We start from the raw sequence: 16,073 nt of genomic DNA, 5'->3' as shown, positions 1-16,073 counted from the left end.
ATGTTAGAAAACAAATACAAAAGCCTTCAACATATTCTTATACAACAAACAAATCATATACTCCTTCAATCCCATTGTTGTCTATATGTCTATGACTTTGATCGTCTACCACGAAACCGTCTCTTCACATTTCTCATTCCCGTTTTCTTTATTTTCTTACGTTCATCATCTTGTGAAAAATCTTTAAACAACTTCACAAGTTTCGGGTCCATCGTAATTCCAATTGAAATCATCTCACCATATAACTCCCTAGCCTTTGTTACCAACCCATGTTTCATTAACCCTTCTACCATCATCCCAAAATGCGCAGAATCAGGTGAAACTTCATATTCTTTCATTTTCACCCAAATCTTCAATGCATTTTCAACCTCATTAAGTTCCAAAAACTTGCAAAGAATCAGTACAAAAGTATCCCTATTCGGCCCATTTCCAGATTTCATCATTCGATCCAAAAGTTCAAAACTTTCTTCAAAAGTCAAGTCTTTTCCTTCAAGAAACGCATGATACGTGTCGATAGTAGGGTTTATGTTCTCTTCCAACATTCTTGACAATACCCGTCTTGCATCCACAAGTTTTCCTGCTTTACATAACGGGCGTATAATACAATTAAAAGTAATAGAATCGGGAATAATATTCACGCCCTTCATTTTATCCAATATTTTAAGAGCTTCTTCATGGCAATTCTCGTGTGAAAGAACATAAACCAACGAATTATAAACCGTTCGGTTTGGACTCCACCCTTTTTTCTTCATTTCATCAAACAATCTAAGCGAGTCAAACAGGTTGTTGACTTTTGAGAAGCAAGAAATCATGTGGGTGTATGAGTTTCCGTCTGGGATGACTTGGTTTTTGTCCATTTCTTTCCAAATTCTCTTGGCTTCAATTATGTCAACGTATATGCTACACCAACCGTTAAGAATAATGTTGAAGCCCTCGGTTTCGAGTGGAAAGAGTTTTTCGTTTGAAAACATGAATTCTTCAGCTTCTTCAACGTTTCCATGTTTGCAGAGGGTGTCTAGAAGTGTATAGAATGCCTTTTGATCGGGAGTTAATTTGAACTTTTCCATTATCTGGAATGCGCGAATAGCTTCAGTTGGTTCGTTTGCAGCTGCATATCTATTGAAATACAGAAACTTTTTATAAAGGACCACACATATGAATTAAAATCTTATAGCAGTCCAAAGATTAAAGCTGTAGAAAAATATAAAACCATAACAGGATGCAATAAACAGTCATGGATTAAAGAAGGCAAGAGCTATACAAACATCACTGACACACTAAACTCACATCACTAACATGTCACACAGGCCGTGTGACAGGGGAAAATGGTCCTACAGTTTCGTATGACACGCAAAAAATGGTCATAATATGGGTCACATGGACTCATGGAAGGCTAGTCATACGGCCAATATTAGGGTGTGCATGGGTCAGTTAAAACCATTCGGTTTTTTCAATTTTCTGGTTTAGGCTCAGTTTTGGTTTAAATATTTATTTTACCATTTGGACTTGAAATTCTTTAGCAAAAAAAAATAGATCAAAAATGAACTTGAGCATATATCTTTTTGTTAATTAAAGATTAATTGATTATAATACATTTAGGCCTAAAATATGGTTACATTAATATTAAGTTCTTACAAATTACTTAAAATTCAAAACAAAAAGTGAAAATCCATAAATTTGGTTCGGCTCTGTTTCTTCCGTATTAATTACATGCAAAATATCCAAAAGTTCGTTTTTTACAAAAGCGTACAACCCTAGCCTACTGATGTTACACTGTCTGGCGTGCAAGCTTGATTTGACGCCATACGGCTCATATGAGACAGGCACGGTGGCATAAAGGTTTAAGATCGTGTTCCTATAGCATCACCCTAAAAGAAACAGAATGCTACTGCAACTGCATATCTACTTACTTGCTTAACACTTAAAAGTTAAAACACTCAAAAAACTATATAAGATATTAATATCAAACACAAAGGATGTAATTCGGGTTTTACCTATCAATCATGATGAGCATTGGTCTCTGAGTATCCATAGAAGACTGATACAAATCTCTAATCAAACACCAAGCATTATTAAACTTGTTATGGTTACCCAACACCCATACCATCAAGCTCCAACCTTTTTCATCACAACACTTCCATTTCAGAGCCCATTTAAACACAAAAAATGCCAACTTCCAATCATCCCTTAAAACCCAAATCGCCGAATTAACCAAATCTTCACTCGGCTTGATTCCGAACCCATCGATAAACTCGGTTGACTCACCCGTTTCTTGATCAAACTCATTGCGTAACAATTCGACTAATTTAATCACACCTGGGTTTGAAATTTCGTTAGCAGACGCTGCTAACTGAGTGAAGTTAATGGTTTCGTATAGCTTCTGGACATTGGAATGTGGAAAAATTGATGTGATCAAGTTTTGGTGGACATGTGCCAAGTGTTCGACGAAATGCCTGAAAGAAAGAAATGTTAAGTTTTTGTGAATGCGTGTTGGAGGGTGTTGAAAGACCATGTTGGGTGGCTTGTGATGTTAGAATAAAAGGTGAACGGAGATGAGAATGTGTGCGTTGGTTGATGATTATGCGAGCAAGATAAGCTGAAAACATCAAAGAGTGCTGGTATATGAAGATAACCAATCAAGGGTGGGTTCTTTGGGCTATAGGAGTTTCTAAGGAAAAAGGCTATAATTAATTAACTATATGTTAAAATTTTAATTTTATGCTATAAAAATGAAATTCCGATTTAAGGCATGTTTGGCTAAGCTTTTTTTGTTTTTTTTGAGGGGTAAAATGTCCAAAATACCCCTTCAAAAAACATAAAAGCTTCAATTTGGAGCTTTTGGAGGGCATTTTGAACATTTTACCCCTCCAAAAAGCAAAAAAAAAACAAAAACAAAAAGCTTAGCCAAACATGCCCTTAATGCATCATTTTTTTTTATTTTCGTTTGATTTAATAAAATGTAGATAAAATTATATAATATTTTTTGTTTGGAGTGGTGAGTTTCTTTTTAAATCATGCGACATGTTATTACATACTTAGTTACTGATGTCTAAGCTGTGTGGTATGGTGGTCACGCTTCAAACACCATTAGGCTATTCGTTAAGGGTGATGTGGTCAACCCATAACGATGCCTACACCGTGATGCGATGTTAAGGGGGTGGCGTTATGGAGGAGGCAGCAACATGGTAACGAGTAGGAATGTAGGATACATGGTGGATTCACCCACTAACAACCAATCAAAAAAATTTTTTGGTTTCTTTATTTCTACCATCATCATAATTAGTTAGTTAAGTGTAGTTAACGTGTGAGCTAGTTAAAGTTCTATTGTCTACGTTATAGTGACGTGACGTGACGTGACCCTTTAAGTAACCATTGCTAGTTAAACCACAAAATATAGCCTTAAAACACATCCAATGGTGCAATCTAGAAGTTATGTGGATGACTATCATCAATTCATCATTGGAGGAGGATTGGTTCGGAAGTTGACGTTGTGAGGCGGTTTGGAATTTCAAACTCAAAACGAATGAATGATTGTGGGGGCCTTTCATACACAAGCAATATTGTGTGTTTATTTTTTTTAATGGCAAATAAATATTTCAAATGGGCTGTTGGTTAAATTCATCATATCAGGATACACTCGTCTTTTGAACCGGGGAAAAGCCTCACCTAAGGCCAACGCCCGTGAACACTCACCCGAAGGCATGACAGTGCGGTGAGATAAAATTCATTCAGTTTAAAGATCCAACTAGTGAAAGCCACATATTCGCCTAGTCTCTCATCATCACCCTGGTGCCTATAAATTTAAATGTTCGGAGCAGGAATTGGAACTGGATCATATAAAACACCTCTACCTTACCAATCCGCCACCAGCTCATTGGAAAACTCGATGTGTATAAAATATAAGTAAAAATTTAACATTGTAGCTGACGTGTTACGTTTATTGGTTTGAAGAAATGGATACTTGAAGAGCCTATGAAAATGAATTACTGGCTTAAATGTAGCACGTGACACTTATACATTTGTTGAAAACATGCTATAAGTTGGTATTAATTTGTTTAACGCAAGTTATATGATGCATTTGTAGTTTCCTTAAGCATCAAATTCTGATTTTGGAAGGGCATGTGAAAAGAAATTGGATTTTTGTTCAACTTCAACCTAAACTGAGTTGGTGAGCAATAAAATGTCTTGTCGATATTACCCAAGTTGAAAGTTGTATAGAATGTTTCTAGAAGTGTTTGGTAACTTAATTTGGGCAATTGAACTTGGGGAAATCGTTTACAATATATTTAACTAGTTGCTTCTCTCTCGCATTGCAACGAACATGTATATATAGAGTGAGAGAAAAGCCGTGCTTGACAGTGAAGATGCAGCGGGACCTTGGTCGGTATGGCTTTAGTACTATATTACAATTTTGGGTAATCACATTAAAAGCTTGTGGGGTTGTTTGCGTAACTTATTGGAACTTAAGGGTTACCATATTAAAAATTTGTGGGGTTAATTGTGTAATTGATGGAACCTTATAGTGTTCTCACCCCTCGTTGCCTCATATTTGCTGAATTGCCGCCCACTACACCTTGCTTTGCTTTGGGGACTGTTGCACCACTTTTAATATGTATTATAACTTATAAGATGTCCAACTTAGAGTTCTATACATGTTTTGTAGAATTTATAGAAAGGTCGCATGCCCACATATATCATCCGAACCAAAGCACAAAAGGAAAGCATTTTAGGCTAACATGGTTAAAAGTTAGAACAATGAATTTCTAACATAAGAATGCTTCTTATACTCATAGAAAACGGTTAAACGTAAAAACCAAAAGCATTTGTAACCGAAAGAAGTTCAAATTTTGATTAAAACTTATTTTGGAGTTAATTTCATTTGCCAATATGGATTCCCCATAGCACCATCATGGGGACAACGCCATGCGGTGAAGATGAAGAGTGGAGGTGACGGTGTTGGAAGATGGTGGTTGTGTCTACAACGAGCATGGTGGCAACAAGAGGTGGTGAAGGTAGCGTTATGGTTAGATGGCAATTGGGCGACATTTAAGAATCACTGATGTCTAGGATGTGTGAGAAGCTCTGAATCTAGAACCGAACATGAAGCAAATCACATGTTATTAGCGTGTAAGAGTAAATGCAAAACAAACAAAACATGAATCGGACTGAATTATGATACGACCAAGGCACATGAATGTGATATACTTGTTTGAGAAGAATTTTAAAAACGTGACAACTCTTTAAAAGAGATTTTTTTGTAAATGATATCCTAATTAGAATAATGAAATTGTTTTCGTTTAAAATTAAAATTTAAAATTGTCAACCACATACACATATGATAAGTTGATAAGTTGCAATTTAAATTTTAATAAAATCAAACCAAACACGTGATATTGAAAATTCAATTTTCGACCAACCAATTCAAGATTTGAAGTCAAGATTGAATTCATATTTTATCAAGTGATAACCTAACACCCCTAACTTCCCAAAACACAAATCAATCTCTTAACACAAATCTTTATTCTCAAAGAGCACTTAGGCTACAATTACACAATACTAATCATAAAATGAAACGTATGTACAATTCAGAGATGAACATTAATACCATCATCTCAAAAAACAACTTCCTATATACAGAACACGCATTTGGATCAACATAACTCGATCTCAAAAACCTTCGATCTTAAAACACTTGATATTTCAAATGTACGGATTAATATGTGAAGTGTAATCTCGAATTCCAGCACCTTCCCAACCCATCCACTCTTCCCACATGTCCCAATCCGGATCGTCCATCCCCCTCATCGGCTCGTCTATCCCTGCATCCGACGGTCCATACATGTCCATCTCGTTTACACTTGTTTCGTCTCTCAAATTACTCATCACCGTCTGCAAATCATCCACAAACCCATGTCAGTTCACTATTTGTTAAATCTTCAATCAATCAATCTCTACAATTTTACCCTAAAAATCGGATTTTAATAATCTGAACCTTAGACACATTCACCGATAATCTATAACATCGGATTTTTAATAATCTGAACTATTAATTTAATATTCCTAACTTTCACTTTAGCTGGCAAAAGTGATCCCAATAGCACAAGTAACATAGTAAATTTTTACTCGTTTTCGGAATAATAATATCTATTAAATTGACTATTCCTAAATTTCACTTTTACTGGCAAAAGCAATCCCGGTAACACAATCGTAATCGATTAACCTTAGATTTTGGCTCGATTATAAGCTAAATGAGTATATATACAAGCAAAAACCATGAATTATAAATTTATAATTATTCAATAAATCATAACTTGGATTTTTAATATTAAATTTACTATTTTAGTTAAAATTCCTAGATCTACAAAGCAGATATTCATAAAATCACAATTTAAATATCAAATTTATATAAATTAAAATCTAAGATTTAAAGATTGCTTACATCATAAGCTTCATTGATTTCATGAAACTGAACAACACAATTACTTCCTCTGCACACATCCGGATGATACTGCAAATAAATCAAAAACCCAATATTAATAAAGAACCATAACAAATTGACCAATCAATCAATATTTATTAATCAATTAATTACCTTCAACGCTAACTGTCTAAAGGCCTTCTTAACCTCCGATTCAGAAGCACCGGGTCGAATACTCAACGTCTTATAAGGATCCGACGTAACCGGACTGGTGGATACACACGTAACCCCAACCCTAAACCTCCGATCCGCCTTCTTCTTGTGCGAATTCTTCAATTTACCCCACGAATTCGATGATGACGTGGACGATGACACGCATCCGTTGATCATTCCAGCCGCACTCGCCATGATTTGATCTGGGTTTCTTCTAATTTGAATATTATTAATAAAGGTATTGATTGATTGTTGCAAAAGATATTATTAATTTGAAGAATTATTTATGAATGAATTGAATAATGGATTGGGATTATTTGGATGGATAATATAGGCGAAGATAGTGTGTGTAAAGGTGTTGTGTGTGAGAGAGAAAGTGAGTAAAGGCCGGTCCTTATCTGTTACGGATGGATGACGTGTCAATTAGTGTTTTGTGGTGGACATGGCTTATCGCTTCAGTCCTAGTCAGATTAATGCTTCGGATATCGGAAATTCTTTTTATTTATACATTGAGTCCTTTAACATCCAAGGTTTTTCCCAATGGACCATGTGTTTTGAATTATGTGTACATAGCATACAATGTTATTAGACTTTTTGGGTAATTGTGATGCAGTTTCGGAAGCAATCAATGGCTCGAGAGACTCATGATTAATCAAAAGACGATAAACAGAACCAAAGGTTCCAAGAACAATGTTCTTTCTATTAAAACTCAATCAAAAACTAACTAACAAATAAACCCTAACACCCTATTTATACTAAACAAAGGAATATAGATAAACATGGAAACGAGATAAACGTAAAAGTAATAAAAGATAAACTAATAATTTAAAAGATTTCAATCCCCTATAATGCACCTGCATCAAATTGGCTTTTACTTCTTGAATAGATGAGGGCTTACAATAGATATTGGTGCAATCTAGGAGGTGTGGAGTAGAGACGCATGTCCATGACTAACGTGATTCCTGGTACTAAGGAACCACCGTAACTCATAGGATCTATAAGAGCTAAAGAGGTGTCATTGGTACTAACAAACCGTCGTGACTGCTTATTATAAAGGGTTCCTAAGGGGTGGTGTCTCTTGGCGAGTAAGGAGCAGTGCCCTTGGGATAGTAAGCTATAATTATTTTACACTAATATTTGAAAGCTAGTTAACAAATTGGCATGGATGACAAAACTTAAGTTATTGATATATTTGAATGTGACGTTATTGCAGTTCGGTAGTATACTATAGATCAATGTTGACTTTAAAGTCTAGTTGTGACTTTGAACTTCAGTAGCTACTCGATCTTTTCCGAAGTACAGTTTTCTGATACTTAATGCAACTACCTAACTAGCATAATTGTCTCTAAAGCATTAAGATGTTTCCCCTTAATCTTTGTGTTATTTCAACATATAAGGACATCACTTGGATTAATTTCATTATTGAATGTCTATTCAAATTTCAAATATCATAACCTCTCGTTCATAGAAAGAAACTTTTTGTGGTATCAAATTATTGAGTTCGTTACACACTTTACTTTAATATAAAAGCGAACCCTATGCGATTCAAAAAGATATATAAGTCATTTTAAAATCTATAATTCTTACACATCAAATTCTTTATACGTAACTATACTAAACTTGAGATTTTAACGTTTTTATGTATTTGTCATAAAAATTTGATTATTGATTTTGAGTGATAATAATTATTTTAGCTTTAAAGTAATCTAGCATCAAAGTAAATAAAAACAAGTACTACTCTTCTTCACAAGTCACAACATTCGTTCATAAAATAGTATATTTATACTTTTAATTGATAATTTCACAATTCACACAATCATGTTTAGATGTATCAAAAAGTCATTCCACAAGGGTTACATTAGCCAAAGGAAAAAATAAAAGGGGGTGTATGAAGTACTAAACTTTCTATAGAAGCGGCAGCCAGACGCGTGTAGCAATATCGGAAATGTGTAACTATGTGGCTTTAATTGGTCTAAAATATTTCACTTTTTTTTGCTTTTCAGTTCGATTTTATTTATGGATAAAATTAATATTTTGTGTATGTTTTCGGATGAGATTTACAATTTTGACATAAATGTAGGAGAGCTAGAACGATCTGCGTGAATATGGATACGGCATAGTATCATAACAGTACACGTCTAGAACCAGTTGAATGGTTCCTAATACATGTTTGTTTTTCATACCCTAATCGAGTTTTTTATTAAAATGAGGATTGAGTAAATTTTATTTATCAAAATAGGTAATTTTAAAAGTATTTATTAAATTAGGTTTTTTTTCTCTTTCTTTGTTTTTAATTTTAAACAATTAAATTTATGGCCCTCTCCTTCAAGAAACCAATCGATGTTTAACTTTCTTTTCCAAATCACTGTTTCAATGGATTTTCAAAATCCAATAGTAGCTTCTGATCATTTATTCACTTTCAATTGCAACTTAGATTGAGTTTTCAGAATTCATAAGTGTAATATATTAAAGTTATTACGTGAAAAAAAAAACATCACTTAATATTTTGTAGCAAGGATTTTTATTTGATTAAGTATGGTTTCTGTCAAAAAGGATTTTATTGAGTTTTCAAATAAGTAAAAAAAAAGGAAAATTGGATTGTAATAATTCCAACTTAATGCAGTTGGCCGATAATAATCCCAACTTTGAAAATAGCTGTCACTGATCCCAACTTTCACACTATCTGTTTTCATTGAACCTCCGTTAAAAAAAACTTAACGACGTTAAGTTTTTTTCCAAATTTCAAATTGATTTTTTAGGGCTTTTGATCGGAATGAGAATGTGAATCGATTGATGTAAGACTTAACTTGAAATGACCCTTCAAACTTCTTGATTTTTGTTAATTAAAAGTTTAAACACCGGAATTGAAGCATCCTTTAGTCGTTTGGACCACCATTTGGAGGTAAGTTTTGCATTAATCGACTCGTATCCTCATTTCGATCAAAACCCTTAAAATATAAATTTGAAATTTCAAAAAAACTTAACGCCGTTAAGTTTTTTTTAACAGTGGTCCAATGAAAACAAATAGGGTGAAAGTTGGGATCAGTTACAACTATTTTCAAAGTTAGGATTATTATCGGCCAAATGCATTAAGTTGGGATTATTAAAATCCAATTTTCCTAAAAAAAATAGTTTATTTTATTTTTTAGAGTTTTATTTAGATGGTTTTATTTAGTTGTGTTCAATATGATTTGATTATAAGTGGAGTAATTGGTGAGATTAAACCAATGAGTTTCTTATGGGTTAATAAGTGGTGTAATTTGTGAGATTAAATCAATGAGCTTCTTATGGGTTAAAAATCGGGCAAAATGGTCGGAGTGAACGTGGGAAAGTGAAATGCATTTAGTTTTAACTCTTTGTAAGGGTGTAATTGGGTGTTAATCGGGGGATAGTTTTAATTCCATTTAAGGTTGTACATTATGCTACTAAGTTCTTGCTAGTATTGTGTGAATATGAATGAACGATTTGATTGGTCGTTAAAAAATATAGGTTGATTATAGCACGTAGCGACTCAAACAAGAAAAAGTTTGATTAAAAAAAAGGAATAGAATCACTAAATATTATAGAACACAGATCAGTGAGCAACCAAACCGATAAATGGTTTGATTTAAAAATATTAAAAAATTATTAGATATTTGAAAAGTGCTTTATAAATACGTTTTGTGTATTGTTTCATAAAATGAAAATGTGAAAGATAGTGAAGAGATAATAATTTGAATAAGAAATTGAAAATAAATTAAATATAGAATGTTATTTAAATCAAAGAGAGAAAAAATAACCTAGTTTGGTAAATACTTTTAAACTCATCTATTTAAGTAAATAAAATTTCCTCCATCTCCATTTTGGTAAAAATGTAACCAACCAGAGATTACAATTCTTGTGTAGTATAAAGGAGATATGAGGCATTAATCCAATATTCCAATAGATTTAAAGTAAATAGTTAGTAATTGAGACATTTTTTAAACATTCAAATAAATTTTATGTAATGTATGATTAAAACATATGATTTTCTTCCCCTAACTATTTATAGAAGAATCCACTATTATCAAACTCATCCATGTAAGTTTTTTATGGGTATTATGTTGGTAAACTTCAATCAAACTATTTCAAATTATTACAATAACTAATCATAATTTTAATTTTAACCTTAAATAGGAAAAATTAACCACAAGACTAAACATTCAGTTTATTACCAATAAGGGTGAGAAGACAACAAAGAATGATATAACAAAATATTTTTTTTCTTATAATAGGTAGAGAATAAGTTACAATGACAAATTACGAATCAATGACCGTCCTAAGATCACAAAAACGTCATATTTTAATTATTGAATTTCAATTTGTCAAAGTTAAAAACAAGTTATCTTTGTTTGGAAACGGAAATAAAAAAAAACTATTTATATTATTTTTTGACTTTTTATTATTATTTGACGAAAATTCAATAAAATGTTTTAAGAAATAAGGGAAACAGTTTTCTCGTGATGTCGACGGATACGTCACGTGTATAGTAAACCTACCACATGATGAAAAGGGTTCAAAGCAATGGCAAAAACAAAGGATCTTATCCTAATATTCGCATCAAAATTCAGGTTCTCAATTTTAGAATTTTTAATGTGTTGCTTATGATTTAACTAAATTTATAAATCACTAATCATTCTTATTTAGAAAAAATCTTTTAGAAAAATTTATCACCTACAATTTTTTATTTTTATTTTCACCTGTCAATCAGTCAAGGATGTCATGTTACGACGACGGATGGTAAAGCCACATACGTCGTATTACGTTGGTTCGTTTTTTTATTAAAGATCAAGCATACATTTGTGGCTATGGAAAGTTGGAAACCGTAATAATGCTAAGCTGATGATATGTCACAAACTGGTAGCTAAAAGACCGTTGTGTCGTTGATTCCAGTTGCTGACTGATATGTATGGTCACTACTTTCCGTCACAATACATTCTGTTTGGTCGCTCAGCCTCATAATCAAGGATCGGTGTATTCTTGTCGCATGGAGTTGGTGGATCAACTTTATCTTCCTTTATTAATGGAAAATTGGATTTTAATAATCCCAACTTAATACAGTTGGCCAATAATAATCCCAACTTTGAAAATAGTTGTCACTGGTCCCAACTTTCCCACTATTTGTTTCATTGAACCTTCGTTAAAAAAAACTTAACGGCGTTAAGTTTTTTTCAAATTTCAAACTGATATTTTAAGGCTTTGATCGGAATGAGGATACGAGTCGACTGATGTAAAACTTACCTCCAAACAGTGGTCCAAACAACTAAATGATGCTTCAATTCTGGTGTTTAAACTATTAATTAACAAAAATCAAGCTGTTTGAAGCGTCGTTTCAGGTTAAGTTTTACATCAATCGACTCGTATCCTCATTCCGATCAAAAGCCCTAAAATATCAGTTTGAAATTTGAAAAAAACTTAACGCCGTTAAGTTTTTTTTAACGAAGGTTCAATGAAAACAAATAGTGTGAAAGTTGGGACCAGTGAAAGCTATTTTCAAAGTTGGGACCAGTGACAGCTATTTTCAAAGTTGGGATTATTATTGGCCAACTGCATTAAGTTGGGATTATTAAAATCCAATTTTCCTTTATTAATTATACATCCTTCTTGGTAATCATTTGTAGTAATGATTCGGTTTCTTGAGCAAGGTTACTTTCTTCTCATTGCCCTTTTCGTGTCGGACATTCGAGGAAAAAACACTCTACTCTGTCACACAGCTAACGCTTGAGCCTAGATCAATCTTTTTTTGCTCTCGCTTCTTTATATTTACCACAATCTTCGATTTCCCCCTTTCTCAACTTGTTTCTGATTTCCCTTTCCTCTAGGCGTTTTCCAATGTTTTTCATTCCTCGTATATGTATAACAGTTGTTCTTGTTTACCTACGTATTGCTTCGCCCAAGTCGTTCCTCCGGTTTTATTATTGTTGTTGTTGTTAGGAAAATTGGATTTTAATAATCCCAACTTAATGCGGTTGACCGATAATAATCTCAACTTTGAAAATAACTGTCACTTGTCCCAACTTTCACACCGTTTGTTTTCATATGACCCATGTTAAAAAAAGTTAACGACGTTAAGTTTTTTCCAAATTTCAAAATGATGTTCTAGGGCTTTTAATCCGAATGAGAATACGATTCGACTGATGTAAAACTTAACTTGAAAAGGTCTTTCAAATAACTTGATTTTTGTTAATTAAAAGTTTAAACATCGGAATTGAAACATCCTTTAGTCGTTTGGACCACCATTTGGAGGTACATTTTACATAAATCGACTTGTATCCTCATTCCGATCAAAAGCCTAAAATATCAGTTTGAAATTTAGAAAAAACTTAACGTCGTTAACTTTTTTTTATCGGAGGTTCAATGAAAACAAATAGTGTGAAAGTTGGGACCAGTGACAACTATTTTCATACTTGGAATTATTATCAGCCAACTGCATTAAGTTGGGATAATAAAAATCCAATTTTCCTTGTTATTATTATTATTATTATTGTTACAAATTTGTTCTTGTATCTTCCAAACCCACTCTATTTGTAGCGTACGTTGAAGATAATGAAAGAGTTGATGAGAATGAATTATTGGTTCCCTTGGGTGTGGTCCATGATGTATCTAGTGATAGAACCATTGCCGAGTGCTGTCTCCTCATACTCAAACTTGTGACTGTTCTCAATATTTACTATTTCCTATCTTCAAATCATCAAATGTTATTATTATTAATCAAATTAGTTTATTGGGCTTTAAATGGATTAAGTGTTAGGCAAGGCTTTGGTCAGTAATGCAACAGCCCCTATTAAAATACCAAAATAGATTTAAAAAAACTTAGCTACAAATGCAATGAATAAATAATTAGATGCTATAAGTATTAGATATGAAAGGGTAAAACTTAAAGATTAGATAGTAAATGTTAGATATTACATAAAGTATTAACTAAAAATAGTGAAATTCAATACTAAGTTATACTGAAATATTATATATCAAATATTATCTATAATAAAACGGTTGGAATAAAAATGTTTATACTTTAGTTTTGAATTGATGATCCCTAGTTTTGATAATGATTAAAAAATTATGTAACTTGTGTTATTACTTGTTTATTAAGTTGATCATATTCCATATTCATGTTCATATACACTTAATGAATCATCTTAAGCCTAGATAATAAACAAATTTTAAGTGTGACAACCATAATGAATATTAAAGTCTAAGAGGATCAAGAACTGAAAATCTACATCAACAAATGTGAATCAAGGCTTACACCTGCAACACGAATATGTTGTTAAATTAGAGAGATCTCAAACCAATATTAATAAGGGAAAGTGAATATGAGGCTGTTAAGCACCTAAGCTTATATGTGAAACCATCAAAACTACGTAGTTTTGATCAACATTTGCTAAAAAAAAAACTGATTTTATTTTCTTTTAATTTTTGTTTCTTCTCCGTTGATTTAGCCAATTTCATTTAAATCCGTAATTCCTATTTCATCAAAGTTGATTATGAATTTATAGGTGGCATTCAAACCATCCTCTTAAATCTTCAGCCACAATTCTACGATTAAAAATCTCCTAAACTCAATACATATAAGAATACTCTCTGTTTCAATCCAATATGCATCAAACAATTAAGTTTGATTTTTTTTCCTTTTTTTAAATCTTCAACCACGTAGCTTTGACCAATAATCCCTAAAAAAATGATTTGTTTTTTTCTTGTATCTATTTCATCCCTGCTAATTTAGAAAATTTTGGTTAATCCTAGTTAATAATTTATTATCGGATCAATTTTTATTCTACAAGCAAATCATCTTCATTCACAATTCTCATATTAAAAACTTTCAAAAAAGAATATTAATCTTTCGTGAGCCCATGTTCTGGACCTTTCGCAATGAACATAATCACAAGTTCTTAAACAATTGATATTTTTCTTTTTTATTATTGAAACAAAAATTATTCATTTTCAAAGATCAAAACAAAGTAAGACATAAGAAAAAGTTTGAACTAGTAAATATCAATGGTGGTTCACACACAAAAGAATAAAATCAGTTTTTTTTAAGAAATGTTAATCAAAACTACGTAGTTTTAATAGTTTCACATGTAAGCTTGGGTACTTAACAGCAACATATTCACTTTTCCCTATTAATAATATAACAAGATTTATAAAAGAAAAACATAGACGGATTTTTATAAAACAATTATTATTTCCAAAAATATTTTATTAAACCTTGGTTAAGTTTTTATGAAACTCGAATTTTATAAATGTTTTACAATTATTTATTTTCATATTTGAACATTGAAATGAAGTAGGTGAAACTTATTAAGAATCCCATAGTCAAATCCCCCGTCTAAGATCAAACTCGATGGTAAGCGAACCATTAACCAAAACCAATGCTATAGACCAAGAAATGCAAACTTTAACCCAATTCCTCCAAATAGGTACTCCCAACAAAGAGAGTCAAAAGCTTTATCAAAATCGACATTGATAAGTACTTTGCTCTTTATATTTCTTAGTCCAAGACACTAGCTTGTTGACAATGAGAGGCCGTCAAGGGTGCTTCTTCCTTGAATGAAAGACGATTGGCCGAACTAGGGGTGTTCATCGGGTCAACCCGATCGGGTTTCTGGTTAATCGAGTCGGGTTTGTCGGGTTTTTTCTTAAAAAATATCTAACCCGAAACCCGGCCCTATTAAGGTTCGGGTTATTTGGGTTACGGGTTAGTCGGGTCGGATTAGTCGGGTTAATCGGGTTGACCATGTTACTTTATAATTTGAAGTTGATTTTTATGTTTGTAACTTATGGGTTGCAAAATTTCTCATTCCAATAATTTGAAATAATTATCTTATAATTACATATTGGCTTGTAAACGAACCAAACGGACATGAACAAAGGCATGCTCGTGTTGGTTCATTTAACGTTAAACAAATACGATCACGAACACTTCATCCAACAAATATTTGTTTCGTTCGTTAAAAAATGAACATGTTCGTGTTGTTTTTTTATGACCGTTCATTAAAATTTAAACGAACAGTTCACGAACATAAATGAACACAATTAAACAAAGATAAAAGAACTTGAAGGAACATGAAAAAACATAAATGAACGCATTTAAATGAACACAAATATAAGCATATTATAGTGATATAATTTCTAAATGCAAATAATATTTAATAATTTTCTATTAATGTGTGAACGAACATGAAAGAACGTAAACAAACTTAAATGAATGATCATAAACGAGTGTTCACGAACATAGATGAACGATTGAAACATTTGTTCATGTTCGTTCGTTTATTTTAAAAAACTTCCAGTATAACGGTTCATGAACAAGCAGAAGAAAAATAATTAACTCCTCTATAAAACTTTCAGTATTGACTTTTTACTAAAAAGTTTTTAGTGCTTATTTCACATTTTCGTTATTGTATTTGAAGTAAAGTTTCAT

General features: G+C 32.4%; 1 protein-coding gene and 1 pseudogene across 2 annotated transcripts; both read right to left on the bottom strand.

The window, feature by feature from the left end:
* Positions 1-89: 89 nt before the first annotated feature.
* Positions 90-2,606, bottom strand: LOC143637421 (pentatricopeptide repeat-containing protein At1g80880, mitochondrial-like; annotated as a pseudogene). Its single transcript, XR_013154424.1, has 2 exons — positions 1,995-2,606; positions 90-1,116 (listed from the first exon to the last, which is right to left on the bottom strand). The product of XR_013154424.1 is annotated as a pentatricopeptide repeat-containing protein At1g80880, mitochondrial-like (transcript).
* A 2,890-nt stretch (positions 2,607-5,496) lies between these two features.
* On the bottom strand, positions 5,497-6,932 carry LOC143637420 (chaperone protein dnaJ 8, chloroplastic-like). Its single transcript, XM_077104816.1, has 3 exons — positions 6,593-6,932; positions 6,440-6,508; positions 5,497-5,889 (listed from the first exon to the last, which is right to left on the bottom strand). Exons 1-3 carry the CDS (start codon positions 6,824-6,826, stop codon positions 5,701-5,703), a joined length of 492 nt encoding a protein of 163 aa, XP_076960931.1. The 5' UTR covers positions 6,827-6,932; the 3' UTR covers positions 5,497-5,700.
* Positions 6,933-16,073: the final 9,141 nt, after the last annotated feature.

This window comes from Bidens hawaiensis, unplaced genomic scaffold (assembly GCF_021521415.1).
Source record: "Bidens hawaiensis isolate Kalapana, Puna unplaced genomic scaffold, B.hawaiensis_p1.1 tig00008283_1, whole genome shotgun sequence".
Taxonomy (NCBI): domain Eukaryota; kingdom Viridiplantae; phylum Streptophyta; class Magnoliopsida; order Asterales; family Asteraceae; genus Bidens; species Bidens hawaiensis.
This window is presented reverse-complemented; position numbering and strand designations above follow the sequence as displayed.

What these genes read in the sequence shown, in the direction of transcription:
- LOC143637420 (XM_077104816.1), bottom strand. Translation starts at nt 6,826, where the DNA reads ATGGCGAGTGCGGCTGGAATGATCAACGGATGCGTGTCATCGTCCACG. An exon ending in TTAGACAGTTAGCGTTGAAG is followed by an intron (nt 6,509 to 6,592) that starts GTAATTAATTGA and finishes ATTTATTTGCAG; the next exon opens with TATCATCCGGATGTGTGCAG. An exon ending in AAATCAATGAAGCTTATGAT is followed by an intron (nt 5,890 to 6,439) that starts GTAAGCAATCTT and finishes GATGATTTGCAG; the next exon opens with ACGGTGATGAGTAATTTGAG.